Source organism: Schistocerca cancellata, chromosome 2, assembly GCF_023864275.1.
Source record: "Schistocerca cancellata isolate TAMUIC-IGC-003103 chromosome 2, iqSchCanc2.1, whole genome shotgun sequence".
Taxonomy (NCBI): Eukaryota; Metazoa; Arthropoda; class Insecta; order Orthoptera; family Acrididae; genus Schistocerca; species Schistocerca cancellata.
The window spans coordinates 211,186,991-211,212,608 of record NC_064627.1 but is presented as its reverse complement, the minus strand read 5'-3'; the positions used below and the strand labels follow the sequence as shown (position 1 = coordinate 211,212,608).

Here is a 25,618-nt window from a genome sequence, read left to right as displayed (position 1 = left end):
GGTTCCCGCCGCTGCTGAGCCGGGAAACCGTCCGGATGCTGACTAGGTGACTGACGGACTGTCGCTTGCGAGGGACACGTGGCGGCTACGTGAGTCGCTGTCCCACATCGATTACGAGTGTGGTTGCGCATCGACAGTGACATTCTCTTTTATTCTTACTGCTATTCTTTTAAATTTTAAATAGTTGTCATAAGTAAAACGTGCGCCCATTTGGCACAAAAAATTATAGCTTTTAAATTGAGCATCCATATCTATACCCACCTGGACAAATCCGGCATGTATATGTAATCCGCCGCAAACACACACTGAATTGTAAAATCGGCCTCACTGTGGTAAAATTTAGCGCGAGTCACCAGAATAAATGATGTATATACACATATCAAAAAAGTTTTGCATCACCCTTGTTCCCAGAACTCCAGAAGATAGACGTTGAATGTGGATATTGTCTCACAGATACAGTCCCTTTGACTGTACAGAGATGTCACTAAACCGGCCCAAAGATGTAAACAACCATGCATGAGCAGTGCCTATTAGACGGAGGGGGTCTGAGAGCCGATAAGTTCCAGTCGTTCCACTAGGGAGGAGGTACACGGCTCGTGTTGTCCAACCACGTCTAGACAGTCAACATCGTGGTTCGACGGCGTCCGCATTGTTACTTTGTGCCAGGAAGGGCTCTCAACAAGGGAAGTGTCCAGGCGTCTCAGAGCGAACCAAAGCGATGTTGTTCGGACATGGAGGAAATACAGAGATACAGGAACTGTCGATGACGTGCCTCGCTCAGGCCTCCCAAGGGCTACTACTGCAGTGGATGACCGCTGCCTACAGATTATGGCTCGGAGTCACCCTGACAGCAACGTCACTATGTTGAATAATGCTTTTCGTGCTGCCACAGGCTGTCGTGTTAAGACTCAAACTATGCGCAATAGGTCGCATGCTATACAACTTCACTCCCGACGTCCATGGCGAGGTCCATCTTTGTAACCACGACACCATGCAGCGCAGTGCAGATGGGCCCAACAACATGCCGAATGGATCGCTCAGGATTGGCATCACGTTCTCTTCACCAATGAGTGTCGCATTTGTCTTCAACCAGAGAATCGTCAGAGACGTATTTGGAGGCAACCTGGTCAGGCTGAACGCTTTAGACACACTTCCCAGCGAGTGCAGCAAGGTGAAGATTTCGTGTTGTTTTGGGTTGGCCTTATGAGAGGGTGACGTACACCGCTGGTGGTCATGGAAGGCGCCGTAACGGCTGTACGATACGTGAATCCTATCCTCCGGCCGTAAGTGCAACCATATCGGCATCATACTGTCTAGGCATTCGTCTTCATGGACGACGATTCGCGCTCCTATAGCGCTCATCTTGTGGATGACTTCCTTTAGGATAACGACATCGCTCGACTAGTGACCAGCATGTTTTCCAGACATGAACCCTATCTAGCATGCTGTGACAGATTGAAAAGGGTGGTTTATGAACGATGTGATTCACCAACCGCTCTGAGGGATCTACGCCGAGTGGCCGTTGAGGAGTGGGACGATCTGGACCAACATGCCTTGATCAACTTGTGGATAGTATGTCACGACTAATACAGGCATGCATCAATGCAAGAGGACGTACTGCTGAGTATTAGAGCTGCCGGTATGTACAGCAATGTGGACCACCACACCTGAAGGTGTCGCTGTATGGTGGTACAACATGCAATGTCTGCTTTTTATGAGCAATAAAAAGGGCGGAAATAATGTTGATGTTGATCTCCATTCCAATTTTTTGTACAGGTTCCGGAACTGTAGGAACCGAGGTGATGCAAAACTTCTTCATGTGTTTAGTACTGCTGGGTGTGGTGTTTATGAGTGCACTCTCCCGCTACTAGAGATCAGGAACATAGAGTGTAAGTGTTTGAGTTGCGCACTTCATAAATCAGAGCGCCGCTCTTAGAGCAGTGTTAACAGTTTTTTATTCCCACTGTAGTTCTACGAGCATTACAGGTGTGGCCCAACGTGTTGTGTACGACTTCGTACGTAACATTAAGGAGAAGTGGTGTAGAGAGTGGTGCAGCAACCGTCGTAGGAAAGCTTGATAGGAGCAGAAATGATTAGGGGACAAGTTAACACGATAAATCGAAAATTTAGGTAACTTGTATTTCTTCAGCTCACAACGTCAACAAGGATGAGGCTCCCTAATGTAAGAATTAACGATGGTGTCTTAGGAAAGAGGCTCCAAGTGCAAGTGGGCCGTATTGCTGCCTCCGGCCGTCCTATATTCCTGCAGCAAAGGGCGCTCGTAGTCCAGAGATGCTGGTTTCGTGGCGCAGTAGGCGTGCACCGTTGGGTCTGATGGATCCCAGACGGCCGCTATCGACGTCTGATGGAAACGTGCAATTCAGTTTCCAACTGTCTGACGCTCGTAGGGTGGTAGGCATACGTCATACCACACACTACAGTCGCCTCTGTACTCACACACTTTTTCTATTTTATGAAACATCCAGGAGTGTAACTCTAGGCTTAACCTATTGTTAGCAAGGAACGTGATTACAGAATATAGCTGCTGTAAAGCAGCACTGTGAAGACGAAATGACCGATTGCCGAGATCAGATGACCCCTAAGAAAGCTGTGTTTTCTGAGACTATGGAAGGTGTAAGACGAAAATTATGCAAACTATAAGTTGCAAATGTACTCCGTTAGAGATGGAGTGACATCTCGAATAATTTTCGCGCTATAGTGCACGCTTCAAACGAAAAAACATACAAATTTCGACCATTGCAAGCAAAGTGGTTGTATTATTGTTTATTCCAACTCCACCATGAGAAATCGTATGTGATGTTTCTAACGAAATCTGGACACGGTGCAACATCGCTGTTATATCCCTATGACAAAAAAGGACTCTATTTCTGTATTCATTTTGTCATGGCAACTCAATTTTTGGGGATAACAGCGAGTTGCGTAGCTTATCATTCATGTCTGTACCTTATTTTGATAATTAATCTCCACTGGCTGACTGCACTTCACACCCGTGTCGTGATTCCTGGTATCTTTCTTGCAGACTATGTAACTCCTCGAAAGTGTATATACGCTGCTGAGCCAAAACATTTTGATCACCTGCCAAATCGCTTGTTTGTCCGTCTTTGGAACGAAATTTGTCACTGATTCAGCGTATCAGAAATCAGACAGGTCATGTAATTCGCTTAAATAACGAGCCACTGATTTGCGCACGCGGTGATGGTGCTCAATAGCGACGCAGAACGGGTTCCTTAGGATTTACCTCAGGTGCACCTGGTCGCCGAGACATGAACGTGAGTTTACTATAATGCTCCTGAAACCGGTGTAGCATGGTTGTAGCTCCCAGACACGAACAATTATACGGCTGAAATATCACATCGCCTCCCGGGAAGACCTCAGTCATGAAGGGATGGAGGTGGGTCAGAGCTGTCAGCGTGTATTCGATTACTTCAACAGTTCCCATTAAAAACAGGAGAATGTCTCCCATAGCACTTTACCGCTACCACCGTTGTGCGCTGCACGTTTAGAGCAGCCGTTGACCTCATTCACGGTTTGTGGAGATCACCGATGTAGTGTAGCAAAGATGTGATTCACACGAACAGCCGATTGGTTTCCATTGATAGACAGTCGAGTTCCGATGGTCCTGTGCCGATGCGGAGTTCCATGTTCAACAATGTACGAAGAACGGTGTGCCCCGAAACATTTGTGCCTGCACGAGCACTGAGCACTTTCGGCAGAGATGCCACAGGTCTATATATATCCTACTTCATGGAGCAGACAAGTCTCCGAACCCCACGTTCAGCGAAGAGTACTGGACGTACAACCATTTAGAGCTAAGTAATGGTTTCGCTGTCCTATCTCTTTCCGTAGATGCTCATGGAAGTAGCACATTCGACCATCTTCACCTAGATACTCGTTCACAGACTCTGCGTAGACGTTCTCTGACTAGATATTAATTATTAAAGGTACAGCAGTCATCGAAAATCTTTTATCTACATAAGTGAAACTATGTGGTTCATGGTGTGGGTTCCTGTAGTCATGTCCTAGTTCATGAACCACGGGCAACGTATGAGTGAGTGGCCAAGTAAGTGGTCCCGACAGTTAGGATACCAGTTACTTTGGAATAAGGCTGGGCATCTCGGACATATTCTGAGTCGTGGTCACCTTTGTGCTCATACGGCAAAGACTACCAAATCCACCGGTTAGTCCATCAGCCGTTAGGGGTAAAACCCATTGGGACTCAGGGCAAGTAAGGCTAGCAACCTGCTTCCCTGCTACTTTAAATATGATGCTGGCAACAATCAGAGCAAAATGCCTCGGACCTTTGGAGGTGACGGAGTCCCACCTCTAACTGACAAACCAGGGACTCCTAAGATACGACTTGGCAAACAAATGGTAATGAGATGGGGAGCTATTAATATCAATGGGGGCTACTCTGGGAAGAAGGTAGAGCTGGCAGAGGCTGCAAGTAAGATGGGGCTGGACGTTTTAGCTGTTAGTGACATTTGGGTAAGGGGTGAGGAACAAGAGGAAGTGGGAGAATACAAGGTCTACCTGTCAGGAGTCAAAGCAGGAATAGCACAGTGGGGTGTAGGGCTTTACATCAGGAAAGAAATGGAACCCAGCGTAGTTGCAATAAGGTATGTAAATGAACGACTGATGTGGATAGATTTGACAGTGTCTAGCAAGAAAATTAGGATTGTGTCAGTATATTCGCATTGTGAAGGTACAGATCAAGATAAGATGGATAGTTTTTATGAGGCACTCAGTGATGTAGTTGTTAGAGTAAAGGACAAGGACAGTGTTCTGCTCATGGGTGATTTTAACGCCAGGATTGGAAATCAAACAGAAGGGTATGAAAAGGTTATGGGTAAATTTGGAGAGGATATGGAGGCCACCAGGAATGGGAAACAACTCTTGGATTTCTGTGCCAGTATGGGCTTAGTAATCACAAACTCCTTTTTTAAACGTAAGAACATTCACCGGTATACTTGGGAAGGCAGGGGAACCAGATCTGTCATTGACTATATAATAACAGATCAGGAATTCAGGAAGGCTGTGAGGGACACACGTGTATTCAGGGGATTCTTTGATGACACTGATCATTATTTAATCTGCAGTGAAATTGGGATTGTGAGGCAGAAAGTGCAAGAGGTCAGGTCCATATGTAGGAGGATAAGAGTGGAGAAACTTCAGGATAAGGAAATCAGGCACAAGTACATAACAGCGATCTCAGAAAGGTACCAGTTAGTTGAATGTAGTCAATTACAGTCATTGGAAAAGGAATGGACAAGGTACAGGGACACAGTACTAGAAGTGGCTAAAGAATGTCTTGGAACAGTAGTGTGTAAAAGTAGGATGAAGCAAACAGCTTGGTGGAATGATACATTCAAGGCAGCCTGTAAAAGGAAAAAGAAGGCGTATCAAAAATGGCTACATACCAGAACCCAGGTAGACAGAAAAAGTTATGTTGAAGAAAGAAACAAAGCCAAACAGATAATTGCAGCATCCAAGAAGAAATCGTGGGAAGACTTTGGAAACAGGTTGGAGACTATGGGTCAAGCTGCTGGAAAACCATTCTGGAGTGTAATTAGCAGTCTTCGAAAGGGAGGTAAGAAGGAAATGACAAGTATTTTGGACAGGTCAGGAAAACTGCTGGTGAATCCTGTGGATGCCTTGGGCAGATGGAGGGAATATTTTGAAGAGTTGCTCAATGTAGGTGAAAATGCGATCAGTAATGTTTCAGATTTCGAGGTAGAATGGGATAGGAATGATGATGGAAATAGGATCACATTTGAGGAAGTGGTAAAAATGGTCAATAGATTACAGTGCAATAAAGCGGCTAGGATGGATGAAATTAAGTCGGAACTCATCAAATACAGTGGAATGTCAGGTCTTAAATGGCTACACAGGATAATTGAAATGGCCTGGGAGTTGGGACAGGTTCCATCAGACTGGACAAAAGCAGTAATCACACCAATCTTTAAACATGGAAACAGAAAAGATTGTAACAACTACAGAGGTATCTCTTTAATCAGTGTTGTGGGTAAAATCTTCTCAGGTATTATTGAAAGGAAAGTGCGAGTATTAGTTGTGGACCAATTGGATGAAAATCAGTGTGGGTTTAGGCCTCTTAGAGGTTGTCAGGACCAGATCTTTAGCTTACGGCAAATAATGGAGAAGTGTTATGAGTGGAACAGGGAATTGTATCTATGCTTTATAGATCTAGAAAAGGCATATGACCGGGTTCCTAGGAGGAAGTTATTGTCTGTTCTACAGGATTATGGAATAGGAGGCAAACTTTTGCAAGCAATTAAAGGTCTTTACATGGATAGTCAGGCAGCAGTTAGAGTTGACGGTAAATTGAGTTCATGGTTCAGAATAGTTTCAGGGGTAAGACAAGGCTGCAACCTGTCTCCACTGTTGTTCATATTATTTATGGATCATATGTTGAAAACAATAGACTGGCTGGGTGAGATTAAGATATGTGAACACAAAATAAGCAGTCTTGTATATGCGGATGACTTAGTTGTGATGGCAGATTCGATTGAAAGTTTGCAAAGTAATATTTCAGAGCTAGATCAGAAATGTAAGGACTATGGTATGAAGATTAGCATCTCCAAAACGAAAGTAATGTCAGTGGGAAAGAAATATAAACGGATTGAGTGCCAAATAGGAGGAACAAAGTTAGAACAGGTGGACGGTTTCAAGTACCTTGGATGCATATTCTCACAGGATGGCAACATAGTGAAAGAACTGGAAGCGAGGTGTAGCAAAGCTAATGCAGTGAGCGCTCAGCTACGATCTACTCTCTTCTGCAAGAAGGAAGTCAGTACCAAGACTAAGTTATCTGCACCGTTCAATCTTTCGATCAACTTTGTTGTATGGGAGCGAAAGCTGTGTGGATTCAGGTTACCTTATCAAGAAGGTTGAGGTTACGGATATGAAAGTAGCTAGGATGATTGCAGGTACTAGTAGATGGGAACAATGGCAGGAGGGTGGCCACAATGAGGAAATCAAAGAAAAACTGGGAATGAACTCTATAGATATAGCAGTCAGGGCGAACAGGCTTAGATGGTGGGGTCATGTTACACGCATGGGAGAAGCAAGGTTACCCAAGAGATTCATGGATTCAGCAGTAGAGGGTAGGAGGAGTCGGGGCAGGTCGAGGAGAAGGTACCTGGATTCGGTTAAGAATGATTTTGAAGTAATAGGTTTAACATAAGAAGAGGCACCAATGTTAGCACTGAATAGGGGATCATGGAGGAACTGTATAAGGGGGGCTATGCTCCAGACTGAACGCTGAAAGGCATAGTCTTAAATGATGGTGGTGATGGTGATGGTGATGGTGGTGATGGTGATGGTGATGGTGATGGTGATGGTGATGGTGATGGTGATGGTGATGGTGATGGATGGTGATGATGATGATGGTGATGGTGATGGTGATGGTGATGGTGATGGTGATGGTGATGGTGATGGTGATGGTGATGGTGATGGTGATGGTGATGGTGATGGTGATGGTGGATGATGATGATGGATGGTGATGATGGATGGTGATGATGGATGGTGATGATGGATGGTGATGATGGATGGTGATGATGATGATGGTGATGATGATGATGGATGGTGATGATGATGATGATGATGATGATGGATGGTGATGATGATGATGATGATGATGGATGGTGATGATGATGATGATGATGATGGATGGTGATGATGATGATGATGATGGATGGTGATGATGATGATGATGATGGATGGTGATGATGATGATGATGGTGATGATGATGATGATGATGATGATGGTGATGATGATGATGATGATGATGGATGATGATGATGATGGATGGTGATGATGATGATGATGGATGGTGATGATGATGATGATGGATGGTGATGATGATGGATGGTGATGATGATGGATGGTGATGATGATGATGACTGAGGAGGATGATGAAATGAAACTATAAATAGTATACACTGCTAACCAATAAATCGTTACATTGATGTAGAAGTTGCTTCTGTCATTTTTGGCGGGTCAGGTATTTTATGGCTTTCAACTTGCACCTGAGAATGGCTATAAAGCCGAAATTGTTTGTGTGAAATAAATGAATAATACTTTACAGTTTAATGGCGGAAATTTCTGTCAAAATGGTTGCACACGTAGTTGGAATACCGCGAGTCCGGCGGTTACACGTACGAACTCGTGTACTCCCTCTCCTTTCTCAGCGAGTCGAGTCCACTTGTGCCGTACAACTGGCATAGCTAACGAGTGGGCTGCGGAGGAGACTCAAGAGTCTTCGGGCGTACGGAGACGGCGATTTCGGAGATGAGGTCACAGGACTAGCTGCCGAATTCAAAGCGAATCTATGGAGCTCCTTTCTGATCTCTACTCCCCTATCATTCAATACCTTCTTTAGAAGCAGAACTCCACGATATGGGTGGCAATCACATACCCTCTCTTTAACGGCCCATATTTCCCCGATGTAGTTTCACAACCGCTGTTCAGTGCGGTGCCTTTACAGTACGGAGATTTTTTAACAGCTGTCCGCCAGCGAGACCAGCTGCTAGATTTGCAACACTCGTGAAGTTTCCATGAGTCCAGTGATTAGGTATGATCTCAGAACTTCTCTTGCGAGCTCCTCTCAGGTGCGCAGACGTGTCTGAGACCTTGCGTTGTAACACATAAAGAGAAGTTCTTTTGCATTTTTGACGCTACGAAAACGCTTAAGTCGTTTCTTCCATTTCCAGAGGGTCTGTGCTGCCAGTCGGCACGCGGGTTATCGCGCAGGTTCGCTCGACGTTGTTGACACACCGCGCCCAACTACTCACCGCGTATTTGTTTACAGCCAAGTCTATGTATATATTGTACAAGCTCCTGTGACTATCTATGATGCTCTAGTTTTACGCCAAAAGAAACTCAGAGACAGCTCTCTACTCGGAACGCACCTGACGCCATTTTGAAGGCTACTTACAGCCCCGCCACTTCATCATACTGTAGGGGATGAAACGGGAATACGTCACGAAGATCCACGACAAATTCCAAATTTTGCCAACCGTAACTGGCAGAGAAAAATGATCTATTGCATTGCTTATTTAACACCCTTCGCGGTATCAGTACAAAATGCTGTTTTTGAAGATTGCTTTTAGAGTTACTGAAGTATTAGGACACTTACACACTTACTTTCTCCGTTATTTTAAACTTTGTTTCATTAAACAGCATTATTTTCACATCAGATGGTAGTTGTGATGATGCCTTTCACAGCAAGTTCATCACCGTTGCTTGTGCCATTGCATACTGTAGTACGCGTTGAGATTATGATACTTGACACTAAATCTAATAATTGCAGAGCTGTAGATACTAGTTTTTAATTTAAGTGAAAGCAATGATGTATGCTGTAAGGTCTGAGTATTCGCCTTTACTTTGAACACATCCCTTAACTCACTGTTAGACAATGACAAATGAGCAATGTTGGTGTATTCAAGAAATCTTACGAAGTCCAGCCTTTTAAATATTTTATAATTAATTGTCCTTGAATATGTCATGATAACTGGTGGGCCGCAGACCTGAAGAGAAGCTGGAGGAAAGTGTTAACACTATTTGTTTGAGTGGCTTAAATCTAAAAAATTGTGAGAGGTTACTTTTAAAATTTATAAGAAATTTACTTTAAGATATCGTAGTTTGAACGCAACAGAATGTTGCTTGTTTTCTAAACAACTGATACCTTTGTCATATGATATTCCACAGAGCTTTCACTGGGTGTCTCAAATGTTTCAGAGTGACATGCTTATTTCTAAGTACGAACCTTGTTATAAATATTATTAATTACATTCACAGTGTCAGACTGACGGGACCCACAGCTTAGCAAGTTGAGGGCTAAGCTGTTTTTGGTGTAACCAGTTTCAGAAACGTGTAGCTTATTTACAGACTACAGTGGCTGCACATCTTTATAAAACCTTAAATCACATTAAATGACGTGTTGGCATTTGGAAAATAAAAACAATTATGAAAGAAAATATTACTATATATTTCCATACAATGTTTTTCACTGTTGTCTGTTTTCTCCCCTTTCGACAGCACTTACACTACAATATATCCGAAGCACTTGTTTCTTACATAATTTGCATGCGTACTGTATCACAGTTAAATAAATGGAAGCAGCAAAAAGACTTAAGTATTGTCTGTAACTTCCATGTTCATGGATTTAATGCTGGGTCGATGGGGGTGGTGGGGTGATCGTTAGCTTACTTTGTTACTGCGTAAGGACATCAGTTCACGACTGTTGGAAGTCAGTCACAGGAACGCTGTGGTCACAAATATTGTTTACAAAGTCACTGAATATAGCCCTGACATACAGTTGTTTGCAATTCAGCGCATCTGTCGCAATCCATAATGCATTTTACAGATCACGCACTTTCCTAGCATTCGAATAATTTAAATAAATGGAGAAGCCTCCAGTTGCTGTCTCAAGTGTTGCGTCTCCATACAACTCGATAATAGATGCAATAATGTCAGAGACAGATACTGATAGAAGTATGAAACATGTCATATTCGCTCATTATCTGGGCACTGATGTATTCCACCTTATGACTTAGCTTATCCTAGTCTCCGTCTTTACACATTTGGATCCACTAGCAGTGAAATTGCTTGTAGTGGCGAGCCTTTTGACACAGGTTAAACACCTGCCCAAATGGTGCGGATGGGGTACTGGTGGGGGCGCGCGGGGGAGGAGGGAAGGAATGACCATTGACCTTGATGCTAAGGAGGACATTGACTCTAGAACAGAGAGGAAAAAACAGGCCAATTGTTCCCTTATGCCCACTGGTTCCCTATTGACACTGAGCACAAAAATTAATAATTGGATTTAAAGAGAAAAAATTAACAAATTTACCGGATCATCTATTTTTGAACAGTGTTAGCAAATAATGTTGATGTTATTCTATTTCGGATTAATGTACTAAATTACTTTGAAGAAACCTGAATTTTCGGACTTGGAAAGAATTTGTTTTCCAATCTGACAATATTATAAAAGTTGTCAAATTGTCATGCATGGCATAACACTTGTTATTGAGGACATTAGAAGGTCGATCTTGTCCCAGGTACCAATGAATTGGTGGAATCATTACTGTCTACATTTACATTTTATGCACAAATTATATTGTTCGTATTATGTAAACAGTGGCAAAGTATTTCATACAGCTGAACGTCTGTTGCGGTTTGGTCTCAAGTTTTTACTGCAGCAGACGCGAAATAGTACCCCAAAGGCAATAACGTTCCACCTCCCTACAGTAAGAGTTCCTACAGTAGAGTTCCTGGTAGTTGTAGTGGCAAAGTGGTTATTACTACTGGACAGTGGGTCTCCCTGTCATCACTGTCGGAGACGAATAATTTACGGCCTATATACTGTTACCCTCGTATCCCGCAATGCAATCACTGATACAAGAATTTCCTGCTCTCGACTCCAAGGCCCCAGAGCTACAGAGTCTAGCGTCCCGTTCCCTCCCGCAATTCCACCAATATTCCTCACGACTGCTACTTTCTCGTACTTCTAAATATTTTTTTAATACACCTTCAAGGACTACCTTATTCCACCCCTCACCCTGTTGCATGATTTATACAGTACTGAATCTCTGACTGCCAATGTATCGACCACATTGTTTTAGAAAGCAGTCTTCATTTTTATTAAAATATTGCAACTTTTAACACATGCATATTTCATAATTACTTTACGATGTATACGCAGAAATGTATTTGATCAGGTATAATGAGAAAAAAAGCATAGTTATAATGTGGAAAGGAAACAAATTATATCAATTACTATTGATTTGCCAGTCTTAAATTGTACTCTTACGCCATATGTGTTTCTCCTTTATGAGGGGCAGTCAAATGAAAACAGATCATCCACTACAATGGGGCCATGGAATGGTGCATTCAGAAGTAATTAACATACACTCTAAGACATTTGTCTCATTGCGAGAGGAGTCGATCAGTTCCTGTGTCTCAGAACGTGGTCGGGCGCTGACGGTTCCACAACCACGCTTTCTTGCACTTCTTCGTGCGACTGAAACAGAGGTCTACTCCTGTCATTCTTCAGGTCTTCAAGACGGTGAATGGTCTGTGCAGTACGGGAGGGACATTACAGTGTTTCCCAGCCAAATAGCTGAAACACTTCGTCCGATAGGTAGCATGGGAGGGCGTTATCGAGGATCTCAACGAGAACTTATGTGGACAGCTTTGAATTTCTTTAGCGATGGAGATTTGGGATGGTTTCACTGTTGACTCTGCCGTCTTCCCTCGGGCTCTAAATGGCGCGATCACCTAAGGTCATGAAGACTTTCTTCTTCGGCTGCAGGTGCTCTCTGTCACTCGAGTTCCTTGAGTGTGGAAACACAATCAGTGCGCAGTGCTATGAAGAGACGGTGAAGAAACAGCGAAGCGCCATAAAGTCATAACATCCAGGAGTGCTGTTACCACGATAACGCCCACTCCAACTCTGCCAATGGGACTAATGCTAAACTTCGGCGATTTGGCTGGGAAACACTGCAACATCCTCCGTGCAGCTCCGATAATTAATGTCAAATTAATGTCATTTTCACATCTTTGGCCACGTGAAGGAAGACGTGTGAAGGTCGGTTTCAACCAAAAGAGGAAATGCAAGAATGGATACGGTTGTGGATCCATCAGCGCGGAACGACCACGTTATACGAAACCTGAATTGATCGCACCATCTCCTTGTGGGACGAATGTCTTAAGTGTTGTGGTAACTACTTCTAAATGGAACCATTCCATAGACCTGTTGTGCCGGGTGTTTGGTTTTTCATTTGATTGTCCTCGTATTTACGGAACACCTTTTGTGGTCATTCTGGAAATTTGGATACATAATAGGCTGTACATTTTGGACTTCATAAATTAAAAAAACGTTGTTTCCTTGTAAAGGTAGTACATAGCATACCTACTGCAATTTTACCTCCTTCCCTTCGTTGCTAGCAGAGGCTGATGTCGAAAGAAACGTAGCTTTGTTGTTAACTTTGTACAGTGTTTCGCCTTTCGTGAAACTACTTTCTCTTTCACTGCCTTGACATTCTTCTACTTGACCTCACTTTGTAAAACATCACAACAGAATTAGAAGTGGTTTCATGTGTTCAGCACTCAGAGCAATGATTGATAATTTGCTTTTCTGTTGTAGGGTATGAGAGTTGGGGAGTTCCGACCATGAACATATTTTTTTCGTGTGGGTGTGGGTGTAGGGGCGGGGGGGGGGGGTTGTCAAGCTGATGCGATCTTTTATGACTTGTTTGGCTTTCGTAATGGTTTTCTGAATGCCGCTACTGCAAGCATGAGGATTTTCAGAATAGGGAATGGTATTGTGGAGGATGGAACATATCTGCTACTGCAGTACTACTTCGCGGCTGCTGCAGTTACGGCAAAACTGTTGCACATTTTTAGTTGTGTAAAGGGGTTGCAAATTTTTTGTTTACTATGAACAATAAATTGTGTGTGAAACATAAATGTAGACTATAGTAATGATTTTCCCACGTCATTATTATCTGGAACAGCTCCACTTAGAATTTTTGTGAATTCAGACTATGCTGTGAAAGATAATTTGACAGTTAATTAATTTTAATAGTATTGTCAGAATGTAAAACTAAAATGTTTCTGAGTTTGGAAGTTCGAGTTGTGTCTAAGTAATTAAGCTCAAAAATCCATATTACAATGACACCAACATTAACTGAAGTTTGTTTGATAAAAACAATAAAAAGAACATGATGGCTTAGCTTTGCTCTTAAATTACAAAAAAAGTACAAACGAACAGCCCTAACACACACAAGGGCATACTCCAACTCACCGACGTACAAGTCATAAGAACAGGAACAGCTCAAAATTAGAAAAAATAGGGAAGGAAAGATGGTTAACAAAAACATGAAACATCAAATGAACACTTATTAATATTTCAAGGAAATGTGGTATGAAAATAGCTTACCAAGTTAGCAATTCAGTTCAGAAGTACTTTCAAAACAAAATTTAAAAATTGGGTCAATATCAAAATCATAAATTTTTCAACTAAAATATGTGCGATGACTGATGCACTGGTCAAAGTAGCAGAACATTTGACACTGATTCAGTGAGCACGTAATAGCATGGAAGTACAGAACAAATAATTCAACTTCTGCCAAAAACTTACACCAGGAGCAACACAGAATTACTACCGAAGACACAAACATGGAAAACGTGAGGGGGAAACAACAATGAAAAAATACCTTGTGATGCAAGAAGAAAATCACCACATTCAGAAATCGATAAAAGAAACAACTCTTAATGTGTGTGTGTGTGTGTGTGTGTGTGTGTGTGTGTGTGTGTGTGTGTGTGTGTGTGTGTAAATTCATGTTTAGGTCATACCGCAGGAACATAAAATTCATGTAGTAACTACCACTGTATTATTTATTTAAATGCAATTTATTCTTTCTAGTCAGTGTCATTTCCCCAGCTATTAGAATTTTGAAAGAATGAATGGACAGAATGCTTTTTTGAAAATTCCCTGTAAATTTATATCTTTAGACTCAGTAAATAAAATTCCAAACCTTTAAAGATGTACACACGAACATGTAATATTGAATTGTTAGAATAAGACTGTTTGGCAAAATAAATGCGGCCTGAACTTAATATTAATGCACTGGATCGGATGATAATTTTGAAATGCAAAGCTTGACTGAGAAGACTCTGACAGTGACATTACACTGGCCCTAACAAATATTCGTTACTTACCTTGTGGCAACTGAACCTTGGTACTGCTCGAAAGTGGTTAGTACAAAAATAGAGCGGCGCAGAAAATCAGCGAAAGAGAAACCTTGCCAAGTACACTGCAAGGAAAAGTAGCTATGCTGAGCTCACATCACGCCATCTAAGCTATTATGAACAGAGAAGACATGTCGGGAGACATGGTAGGATACCAACCGGACTGTCACTCCCCCTACAATCTGACAACCAGGATTAATGGTCTGAGGTTCAAGTTTCAGAGCAGAACCGCCTAGATTGTCATTCAAGAAGCCCTTACAGGACAGCAGTATGTCGACGACATTCTACGCCCCGTTTTGTTGCCCTTCCTATAAGTCATTATGGGCTTACAGTTCAGCATGATAATGCCTACCCACACATGGCGAGAGTTCTTTCTGCTTGTTATTATGCTTTCCAAACTGTACTTGGCCAGCAAAACCTCCTGATCTCTTCCTAGCTGAGACCTTTTTGAGGGTTACAGGTGGTGCCCTCCAACCATCATTGGATTCTAATAATACAACGCGCCAATTGGACAGAATTTGGTGCGATATTCCTCAGATGGACTTCCAACAATTCCATCAATAACTTCGTTAATAAAGTGAACCAACGCATTATTGACTTGCTCAACTTACGGATAAATCTCTGTATAATAATCTTAAAATCTTTCTGAAATTGAATTCACCTGATAAATTACTTGAGCAAGCAATGCATTGGCATCATTACGTGAATATCTTTGCATGTCTTAAATCAATCCTCACGAAATCATCTTTCCAAAAAGTAACATCATTTGCATTTGTATTTCTGCGTATTGCTAGTTAATTCCACACTGCCCAGCAGTATGAAGAAGACCCGAATTTATCACTTACTTCACTCTGAATGCTACAGTGTCAATGACGGTATTACTGTCCACCAAATATCAAATGACCTGTTATCAGAATCTCTTGGGCATAACATACCAATTGCTGTTTGAACAACATCTAGTGTACCAGCACGAAGTACAACACTTCCAATAAAAAGAGCTCACATCACTTTTGTTGAATGCCAAAAATAAACTAGAAACTTTGCACTTGGAAATATCCATGGTATCTGTAATGCAATACTGCTTTAAGAAAACTCCACAGATATTGTCGGATGTTGTTAAGAATTGAAAATGTGGAGACTGGCAACTTGCTTTATATGTTCAGGAATATAGCATTCTGTGCTTGAGAAAACGAAGAAATGATAATTATCCTAAGACTTCAAAAACTAGTGAGACACATCTCAAGAGTTGGAATTTGTCAACCCATAAATATTTCTGAGTGCAACAATTTTCAGGGATATTACATAGAACGATGATGCAGATGCAATAAGGAATTTTGGAGGCATCATTAGTTTTGGAGGATACAAGAGAAATGCTCTCAGATTTTAAAGGAGACAGCTTATAAAAGATTTAAGCGATCCAGTAGTAGTTGATGACAACCTTATGTTTCCCACTACAGAAGACATCTCTTAGTAGATAATAGTAACAAAGTGTAAAAGAATATGTGTATGTGTAGTTTCTTGTTAATCTTGTAGTTGCTATAGTGCAATGAATTTCTCATACATGAGTTGTGTTTAATATTTCTTATTCTTCTTGCTTTTCTTTAATGAGATTTCTATTTCAAATTGAACAGCCAGTTACAGATATTATTACATCGCTTATAAATTTCAATAATATGAATTAAAAAGCAAAGTATATAAATGTATTATGCAAGGAAAAGTCATTATTAATGTGCAGGTTGCAAGTGGGGGAATGGGATAAACCAGAGCCTTCAATTCCATCTCTGACACATGACATCCAATGAAGTCCTAAAATACAAAGCAAATTTGATGTCAAAGTCTCTGAAATATAAACATCAAAGATAATTTAGTAAGTTCCTGACAATATATGTTGAAACTAAGAGAATAACAGTAAGAAGCTGAGGGCTTTTGGTGGCGGCAAACTAAAATAAGTAATTAAAATTTTTGACCTATTTTGGTCAAATCGCATGACCATCATCAGACCTGTAATTTAGTCTACAAAATAATAGAAACCTTGCTGGATTGACAATAAAATATGACAAAATGCTTATAATAATAAAATACGATAAGACTTGTTATATCCATGGCATCCTTCGAAGATGGTAGGTGGAGCACTCTTCTCAGTTGCTGTGATGTCAACAGGTGCCAGCAAGTGACTGGTGGGCATACGCTTAAATACGAAGATGCCCTGCCTACCTCTTCTCCCTCTTCCTCATGTCAACCAATCAGTGTAAAATGGGTTCACATAATCGTCAAAACGTAGTGCAATAATAACATACAAATAGTCATGTATAAAATATCTCTTTACAACAATGGAACTACTTATATTGTATAAAGTATCAATTAAAAGCTTTAAAATGACTGTATAGACGATGTATAATCAGTGTGCCCTCTATGGGCTAAGGTGGTACTACTCAATGGTTTCGAAGTCAACAATGCTGTGAAGGTCTTTGGCATTGCGGCAGCATATCCATGTACGAGTTGTGACTCGACTGCAAGTATACACCTATGCTAAAGTCAGTGTGTGTGTCTCATATTAACTTTATTTGCCACTGGTGATATATGTAATAATGGGATGATCTGCTGCAGAGTGCTATGATATTACATACACTTTTTAAAATGTCATAAAACTGATATATTAGAAATGGAGTCCTATTTTGTAATGTTTCTAGTTTGACTGTGATATAAATATTTAAGCACTGTTCTAAGGTACAATTCTGCCGTGGATACAACTAGGTCCTATGATTTTCTGGACAAAAGAGTACATTTGTGTTCACAGAATTTCGTCAAAGAGACATAAAAATGTTTTTCACGAAAATCCAACTGTTCATTGAGAAGCACTGACGGTTTCTCTCTATAATGGGCATGTATCTCGATCTCCTCCAAAACATTTAATAATAAGCCTTTATTAGCGTAATGAAGTACTTGCAAATTCTATTGTACCATCCCTTCGGCATGCTTATTGAAAGTTATGTGATGGCTGAAGGCTGATTTTGCTCGTGCGGTGCCTGACCTATGTTCTTTGTATCGTATAGTAAAGCTCTGGCCTGTTTGGCCAATGTATATTTTTCTACAATCACCACATTGGATCTTGTAAACCCCTTATCTGAGAAATCTATCGTTATCATTACCTACAGTATGTCTTAATTTATTTTGCAAAGTATTGTTAGTTTCAAATGCTATTGTTATTCAGGAATTCTTAGATAAATTACTGATCCTATCTGACATGTTCCCCATGTACGTCATTTTTGTGTATTTATGAGCTCTTATTAGTGGTGTACTTTGTGATTGTTGCATTTCTTAAACATAATGCCAACTTGACGCATATCAAAAGAATTGGTCCTCGCAATCTGTTTTAGAATAGTTGTCTCTTTTTTAATCTCATTTTCTTCAAGGGGTAATTTTAGCATCTGGTGGATCATTGACTTAAGAAATGCTTTTTTATATTTATCAGGATGACATTACCTAGCATTAATAATGACATCAGTAGTTGTAGGTTTTCTGTCTATGGCGAAGCAATGTTTGCCATTGTTATTGGATGTAACGAGTTTCAGGTAGTTAATACCTTTTTTATTTTCATATTCAACTGTAAATTGTAGTTTTGGATGTACAGAGTTCTATTTTGTAGTAAACCTATCGATTTGATCTATTGGACCATTATAAAGTATTAAAGTATCCTCTACATACCGTTCACAATACAAAATTTTGATTGCAATGTCTGGAGTATTTAAAAAAATTTAATTTCAATGTGGTTTACAAAAATATCTGCGAGTGTGCCAGCTACAGAATTACCCATCGCTAAGGCATCTTTCTTATAGTAGATTTTAGTATTAAAGGAGAAACAATTGTAATCAAGAGTACATACAAGTAATTCTATAAATTCAGTTATATCATCGTTATTCATAACCTTATGTTTTAATAAATAGTCTTTAATTATATCGATCGTCTCAAAATAAGCATTAGCTGGAATCCCTATATTATGGATTTGTTGAGTTAGTTCACAACTATTCTTTATGCTAAAGTTATCTTCATACACATAAAATGCTTTCAAGATTTAAGCTTCATATTTAATTTATATGATGGGCAACTCTCATAATTAACTATGGGTCATATCGACTTCTCTTCTTTGTCCAACTTGATCTGGGATCTTAATTTTGGTAGTAGTGGATTCATTATGTTTATTGAATTTTTTACCCATAGGTCAGTTGATGGTTATTGTTACCTATTATTTTTTTAATCTTCATCTGAAACTTACAGGTGGGATCTTTAGTTATTTCGAGATTTCATTTTCGCTAAAGAACGAAAGTGTTTTACAAATATAGTCTTCTTCTTTAATGACAACTGTATTCCCTTTATCGGCTTTCACCGTAATAGCATTTCTGACTATTAATTTATTGTTAATATTTCTAAGTATTTTATTTTCGGATTTTCCCCATAATTTATTCTTCACTTTGATAATCAGATCTTCAGTTTTTAGGGCTACCTTTCATGCATCAGATTTATTTATCTTTGATATTTTACTTGTAGCTATGACACCAGCAGGTAAATGCATAACATGCAGATAGAAGCAGCAAACAACATGGAACCTACAGTTTATGACAGTATTTGCAGGCATATCCAGGACATAGTTGACAAGGAGTACTTGACCATTTGCAACACACATAACAAGAACCTACAGACCTTGACATCCAAACAAGACAAGAGATCCAACCTTGAGATAACTGACAAAAGCAAACACACATTTTACAGTAGAGTGGTGAACAACACTGACATAAAGTTCAACCAAGGAGAAAACGACCTACTCCAAAAAGGACTAAAATACAATGTAAAATCTATCCTCAACAACCATACACTGAAACAGGTTATAGCTGCAACTAAAAGTGCAGCAGATGCTGCAAAATTAAATTCAAATACAAAAGCAGCAATAGGTCACAAAGTAAGCAAGCTTCTTGAGAAAGAAATGAATAAAGATAAGTTTAGATCTAAATATACAATAAATGATACAAAAACTTTAAAATCTATAAATAATAAACTGAGAAACAGCCAATCCATAGTTGCCAGACAAAAGTAATAAATTAGTTGTGATGAAAGAAAAAGAATACATAGACAAAACAAATAAAGTTTTTGCTGCTAATAACATTCAGCACATTGAAAAAGACCCAACCAAACAATTCCAAAGTAAAATTAAGGAACAATTAAAGAACACACATTTCCTGTTGACAGAAACTGAAAAGAAATACCATACATGTATGAATCCAAAAGCACCACACCTAAGAGCACAGCCAAAAATACACAAAAATGGATACCCGATACATCCCGTGGTCAACTCTATAAACAGCCCAGCATACAAACTGTCACAAAAACTGAATAACATACTGGTGAAAAATTATACATGTGAAACAACATATTCCATAAAAAACAGAATGATTCTAACCAAAGAACTAAGAACCAGATAGCTCCCTCAAGATACACAGTTTATATCACTTGACATCACCTACCTTTATTCAAACATACCCATACAAGAAGCTCTAACAGTAATACAAAAGAACCTTATGCAACACAAGAAACTTTCATACACAGAGATTGTCGAATTTATGGAACTCCTTCAGCTAACCCTAAGTTACAACTACTTTACCTTTAATGACAACATTTATAAGCAACCAGATGGCCTAGCAATGGGATCATGTATATCCGGTACCATAGCTGACGTATACATAAATCACTTAGAACAAAAATTGACAGCCAAGAACCTCGCCTAAGGAAAATAGAATTTTATAGTAGGTATGTAGATGACATACTACTGTTAGTGAAAGGAGATACCAAAGACATCACAGAGATTGCAATAATCTAAATGAGAAAATCAAATTTACAGTGGAACATGAGCAAAATACAAGTATCAACTTTCTGGACCTAAATATTACAAGACACAACAACACATGCGCATTCAAAATTTACAGGAAAAAACACAATGACTGACACCACAATCTTGGCAACGTCATGTCGCCCAAATACCCATAAAAAGGCAGCTTACAGGTCAATGCTGCATAGGGCAACAAAAATACCATTGAACCAGGAAAATATGCAACAAGAAATAAACACAGTGAAGAAGATTGCAGTTGTCAATGGTTACAATGCTTCCATGGTTGACACAATCTTAGACAAAGTGAAGAGAAACCCAGGTAAAAACTGGACAACAGAAGAAAAAGAGAAAAACAAATATATATATCTAGCATTCCATACATAGGCAATGTATCACAGAAGATTGCAAATATTTTCAAAAATCACAGAGTAAAAATTGGGTTTTCTACATCCAATAAACTACACCAAAAACTAATACATAATATAAAGTGTAATCATGATCCATATCCAGGCTCTGGAATATACAAGGTAACAAGCCTGGAATGCTCCAAGTTCTACACAGGACAAACAGGCCGAAATATCAACACCAGGTACACAGAGCACATTAGAGCATTCACACACAACAAACACACTACATCAGCAATAGCAACACACATACATAATACAGGACACCCATTTGGATAAACAGAGCAAAATGTCAAAGTACTCCACCGACTAAATAAAGGACATAAACTGGATTTGCTTGAAGAACTGGAGATATATTCACATTACAGAAAATATGAAGATAAAATATTAAATGAAAAACTTGAAAGTGAATCAGTGAATTTCTTCAGATATTTCGATAATATACTTAAATAAAAATAGTAAAACATAGAAATAAGCACAATTGTAAAATCAATATAAGTAATTCATGAGCCAAATTGTTAAGATAAATAACCTCTGTACAAAAGCATATCATAATCTGTGGAAGACCTATAACGTTATCTCTGTGAACTACCTGTAAGAAGATCTTTGTAACTGTTTTGTTTATATAAGATATTTTCGATGTGTAAAGTGTACAAGTTGTGTGTGATGTTAAGTGTGTGTGAGACTACACAAATGGACCATTAGAAAACTGTAAGTACAAATTGTTCTCAAACTTTAGCCACTAACCTCACAGAAAGAATTGATACCCAACTAAAAATCGCGTTTCTTATGTATTTCGGTGAAAGTCAACAAAATGAAGCAGACTCACACACACTGACAACATCAAAAGAAATGGCGTCACACACATAAAAAAACGCACTTGAAAATGGGAATTATTTCTCGAAATGTGTCGTGCAAATAGTAAAATAAAGAAAAATCGTGACTGGTAGCAGAAGATTTATTTATTTATAAACAAACCTATTGTAAACTATATGTCTGTAAGATTCATTGTACTTTGAAACATCTGATCTTTCTAAAGGCTGATTTTGTTGTTGGCTCATAAGCGAGTCAATTTTTCTCTGGTGTCCCTTAATAATTTGTTTATGTAAAAAATCTATATTATCGTCAGATAACGTGGAAAAAATTAAAGGCAAAAGTTCATTACTTAACGACAAATGTAAACTGTATACATATCAACATTTAAAAGATCTTTCTTTTTAAAAGCTTCTCTAATTTCGGATTTAATCCATAAAATGCTACTCTTTTGCTGTACATATTTTGCATCATTAGATTTAGATTGGATATTAACTTTAGCATACTTTGGTATAACGTGTTTGATGAGACATAGTTTATTATATTTAATTTTCTTACTGAGCTTCATGATTTAAGAAAAAAAATTTAAAAAAATTGTTTGATCACTGTTCCAAAAATGTTTATTAAAATTGTTTAAGATATTTACAACCACAAAGTTGCAGTAATATCAAAATATAAAAAACGAAACAAAAACAGGAATATGCATATTGCTTACTTTCAAAGAGGGACGAAATAGAAATTAGCGCGACCCAACTTAAACAAGTGTGGTAAACACAACTTCGCCTAAATATCTCGTCACCAAAAATGGATTCTAATGTAAAACGCGAAAATCCGATAGCAATACGAAATATCAAGAAGCGATACCAGTTGAGAGAGAGGTGGAAAATAACACTAGTCCACAAACTTTCAATTTTGTACAGAATCGAAAGTAGCCATGCTTTGCAGGTTTTCTTGCATGAATATCAAAGTTAAAGTTGTTCTGTAGCTCATTGTTGCAAGCAAATGAGGTGTTTACGTTTCAGTCACAGTTACAGGCGATTATAAAAGCTACGTAAAAAGATATTGTGACAAGATTTCTTCTGCTGTGAGCGAGTATGGTGGGCGCTTCCAGTTCTGCTTCACAACACTGCTTTAGATCATGACTCATGTGCACACCATCCAGTCACGTGAGGATTGTTGAATGCAGAAACCGGACGCAATTATAGCTTGTTACTGCTATGTGGTCATGTGCAGCGATAGTTCACTTTTTACTGGAATGGCTGTTGTGGCACTTAGCAGTGAATGTTAGTGAGGTGGAGTGTTGTAAATGAAGATTGAGTCATTGTGATGGCGTAAGCTTTAACAAACGGACCTCCCACCTGCAGTAACCAACCTGGCAACTGGTTACTTTGCTGTAGATGTTACCTGCGGTTCAAAAACGCGACTGTTAGCTAAAACAGCGAAGCCAGCATATGACTTCTATTTTGTATGTCAACTTGGTGAACAAGATAAATCGTGGGTTTCCTATGTACGTTGCACCTCGCTTTCCTCTACACTTAAAAAATACATCAAGAGGTCTCCACGAAGTTTGGCGTGCTTGCTACTTGACTTGAAACCACATCATACATAAGACTCCTATTTTTCTATGATTCCTCCCATGAAGCAAAGAGTCAGTAACAAGAGAAAGGGGAATACTCAATACCGAAACACCCCATGTGTCACTCGCACTGCAGCTAATGGAGGAGGACTATCCACTTTCTCTTCCCCCACATCAGGCGATAATGCTGAACCGACACATACAGCTAGTGACACAGACCGTACAGTTACATGAACATTGTCATTTGGAGAACCACACAAAAACACACAGTGCGAAACCAGTGATCTGATCAGCGATTTAGATCTTCGAAAGTGTATCACCGAACTCTTGGCGTCATGATTTCAGCAGTGGAATCGCTATCTGACATGTCTCTGTGTTTTGGGATCGTCAGAAGAAACATGAGTGTCATTTCAGGACTGAAGACATTGAAGGTTTATTTGAAGACCTGAACATTACAAACAAACCAGACGAGTGGAAACACTCTTTAAATTTCTCAAAAATAAGCCTGAAGGTAGTGCTGTTACACAGTGGAATGAAAGATCATTCATCTCCGTCGCATCTGCTGCCTTATGTAATGGCTAATACGTGCCGATTTCTAATTCATTTGTATGCTGTTAGGTTTGCATGTGATTGATACTAAGTATTGCTGATACCAGTGAGATCAGGACTGTTGTGGAAGCGAAAAACACAACACAGAGAGGGAATGACTTTCAAAAACAGCTCTTGTGCCTAAGTCACAAAATATTACCGAAGAACCTGTAATTAATCCTAACAAAATTGTTTTTCCACCACTGCACGTTAAGCTATGACTCATGACAGCATTTGCGAAGGATGCGCATAGGACTGAAGCAGCATTTCAGTGTTTATATAAGAACTTTCCACTTGTCAGTACAGAGATCACAGAGACATTGGTTCACAGATGTGCTAGCTGTTGTGAGACACCGATTTTGAATCCATTCTAACCCTGCATCAACTGCATGCGTGGCATTGCTTTCGTAACGTCACAGTATTGTTCTTTGGAAACAAGATAGCTGAGACCACGGAGTCCTTACAGACGAACTCATTCATGCTTGTAAGGTCAATGGCTACAGCATGAGCCCGAAGATGCATTTTCTTCACTTCCACCTCGATCTGTTACCAGTTAGTGATGTGCATGGCGATCGGTTCCACGTGGAAATTTCTCTGATAATGGAACACACTGGTGCACTACTGATGTGTTGGGCGATTTCTGCTGGAGGCTAGCTCTAGACACCACCCACAAGAAGAAGAGGGCAAAGAAACAGCGCGAATAAATCGGGTAACTACAATTAATGTATGTATCTTATTGATTACAGTTGGAACATAAGGTCCCAACTTAATTGTAACCATGCACTAAAAAATAAATTCAATATTATTTGTCTTCTGTGCATCGGAATCTATAAAAAATAGAAATCAATAAAGACCGTCTACCTCCGTTTTACTAAATGTCTACTATAGACCAGTGAATGGACAAACGTTTTGTAAATTAGAAAAGTAATGATCGCAGCCAAAAGACAAAAATTCGATCAAGAAAGAGGAAAATACAATATGTGGGAAATATAGGAAAGTACACAGTAAAAACGTTCTAAAATTTAAGAGAAAATATAAGTTTTATACTATATAAATCTATGACAATGTAATGGAAATCCCATTAAAAGTCACAGTAGAAACGTATAATTGAGTGCAACATTCAGGGATAAAACTTAGCTTATAAAAGATTGAAAATGTTCTGTAAGTCACTTAAGATGATATTTACAATTACACAAAATACAGTATAAATTCTATGAACAATTCCTTATCAGGACGACTGGTATGAAGTCACACAGAATTAAAAATAAAGCTTGAATGCAGAGCATGATCTGGTTATAGAGAAGTTCCAAAATCCGTTGAAGTTTTAAGACACACAAAGGTAAAAGGCTGAAATTTAAGAATTATCAGACTTTAAGTATACATTAATTAGATATTAAACCACCGTTTGTTGGAATTATTTATGTTTTTTAGATAAAAACTAGGAGTGCCATAAGTAGCACGCATAAACCTTGTAACATTTCGGATAATGTTAACACACAGTCAACTGTGGAAGACAATAGAATAGACTGATTATCCTGTATATTTGACTGATAGTCTGGAAAGCA

At 39.4% G+C, this 25,618-nt stretch overlaps 1 protein-coding gene across 1 annotated transcript in view; it reads left to right on the top strand.

The window, feature by feature from the left end:
• Window positions 1–25,618, top strand: part of LOC126152570 (craniofacial development protein 2-like) — a 116,103-nt gene that overhangs the window by 48,657 nt on the left and 41,828 nt on the right. Inside the window, exon 2 of the mRNA XM_049916015.1 lies at window positions 4,242–4,930. Coding sequence (XP_049771972.1) covers window positions 4,242–4,930 — 689 coding nt within the window. The remainder of the gene's footprint in view (window positions 1–4,241; window positions 4,931–25,618) is intronic.